This window comes from Sciurus carolinensis, chromosome 10 (assembly GCF_902686445.1).
Source record: "Sciurus carolinensis chromosome 10, mSciCar1.2, whole genome shotgun sequence".
Taxonomy (NCBI): Eukaryota; Metazoa; Chordata; class Mammalia; order Rodentia; family Sciuridae; genus Sciurus; species Sciurus carolinensis.
In genome coordinates, this window is record NC_062222.1 from 59,970,518 (window position 1) to 59,972,427 (window position 1,910).

General features: G+C 48.3%; 1 protein-coding gene across 1 annotated transcript; it reads right to left on the bottom strand.

Moving 5' to 3' along the window:
* Positions 1–232: 232 nt before the first annotated feature.
* On the bottom strand, positions 233–1,408 carry Pdha2 (pyruvate dehydrogenase E1 subunit alpha 2). The gene is made up of 2 exons (XM_047567332.1): positions 896–1,408; positions 233–802 (listed from the first exon to the last, which is right to left on the bottom strand). The coding sequence occupies exons 1-2, from the start codon at positions 1,406–1,408 to the stop codon at positions 233–235; spliced, it is 1,083 nt and encodes a 360-aa protein (XP_047423288.1).
* Positions 1,409–1,910: the final 502 nt, after the last annotated feature.

Below are 1,910 nucleotides of genomic sequence, written 5' to 3' on the forward strand. Positions count from 1 at the left end.
AAATTCAAGATAATCTAAGATTTACCATACAGTATGTTTTAATGCAATAATATACAAATTGAATTTTCCTTTTCATTGAATATCTTTTAGTCTCATAATCTGTTAATCTCTTAATGAAAGTTTACAAAACGTTTCTTTTATACTTTTTATTCCTTTTTAGCAAAGTTGAGAACACAGGTTCTTAATCATGAATGCTTCATTAGAGAATTACCAATTTTACATATAGTCTCCTTTAACTGATGGACTTAAACTTGATCCACTGATTCGGACCACGAACTTCAAAAGGTGGATTATTGTTGTAAAGATGAAAGCCTAATTCATGCAAAGGTGGTTCCGGATCGGTTGTAGCAAACTGGGCTGCCTCCTCAACTTCTTTCTTCACATTAGCCTCGATTTCCATTAATTCATCAATACTGGTGAGCTGCTTGCTTAGCATTCTCTCTCGAAGAAGCTTAATAGGATCGCTCTTACTTCTTACATCCTGAACTTCTTCCCGTGTGCGGTAACTGAGTCCTGGATCACTCATGCTATGTCCATGATAGCGGTAGGTCTGCAACTCCATCAATATAGGCCCCTTTCCAGATCTACAGTAGTCAGCAACAAACTTTGTCGCCTCCCGAACACATAGAATGTCCATCCCATCTACCCGCAGCCCAGGGATAAAATTGCCTCTCTTGTAATAGTCCGTGTTGGCTGATGATCTCTCAATAGATGTCCCCATTCCATAGAGGTTATTCTCACAGATGAAAACACAAGGTAATTTCCACAAGGCTGCCATATTGTATGTTTCTGCTATCTGGCCCTGGTTAGCAGCACCATCCCCATATAAAGTCAAACAGATCTCATTGCTTCCCATATATTTACAGGCCAGGGCTATACCAGCTCCCAGGGGCACCTGCGCCCCCACAATGCCGTTGCCCCCGTAGAACCTTTTGGTATACATGTGCATCGAGCCTCCCTTTCCTTTGGCACAGCCTCCTCTTCGACCTGTCAGTTCTGCCAGAATGGATCTGACGGAAAGTCCCCGGGTATAGCCGATGCCGTGAGCCCGATAGGACGTGATGACATGATCCGAGGGCTTTATTCCCGCCTCCAGCCCCACGTAGCAAGCTTCCTGACCGTCACACAAGTGACAGAAACCACGAATGAATTTCTGTTTGTACAGCTGATCTGCCTTCAGTTCCATGCGGCGCACCGTCTGCATCATCCTGTAGTACTTGATTCCATCCTCCCTGGTGAGGACCGTCGCGACCGGGGGACCCTTTTCCAACAGGTAAAGATCGCAGCTCTTCATTTCAAACGTAGCCTTGTTTGAAAAGTTACAGGACGACAGCAACACTCTGCGAGCCGGCTTCTGGGCGACCACCGACAGCACGCGGGACACGGCAGCGGCCAGCATCTTCCTCATGGAGCAGGGCTGGCTGCGCGCCGCGGCTCCCCACCAGCCCGGAGGGTGGGCTGGCTGGCGGGCGGGCGGGGTTGGGTCTCTTTCCCCGCCGAACGTACGCGGCGCCACAATCACCGCGCGAATTCCGCGGGGACCGAGGCCTGTGCCGCGCTGGGCTGCCGGCGCTGATTGCATCGTGCAGTTCCGTGCAACTGTGAAATACAGACAGAGGTCGCTTCTGCTTGAAGACTGGGCCGAAGGACGCCGATGCTCATTATCACCACCTTCGTAGTTAAACCGGCTATCTCAGTCCCTCCTCCCTGCTCAACTCCACAGCGTCCAGCATTGCTCCTTCCAACTTTCTCTTCGTGGATGAATGTTCAAGAGGGACAAATTCCATCCCTAAGGCACACAAGAGGCTGGATCAAAAATCTATCATCTTACCAAGACTTCTCTAAAGTCTTGTTTTTGATGTTTAAAATACACGTGAATATTTTACCCTACTCCATAATATGCCATACCT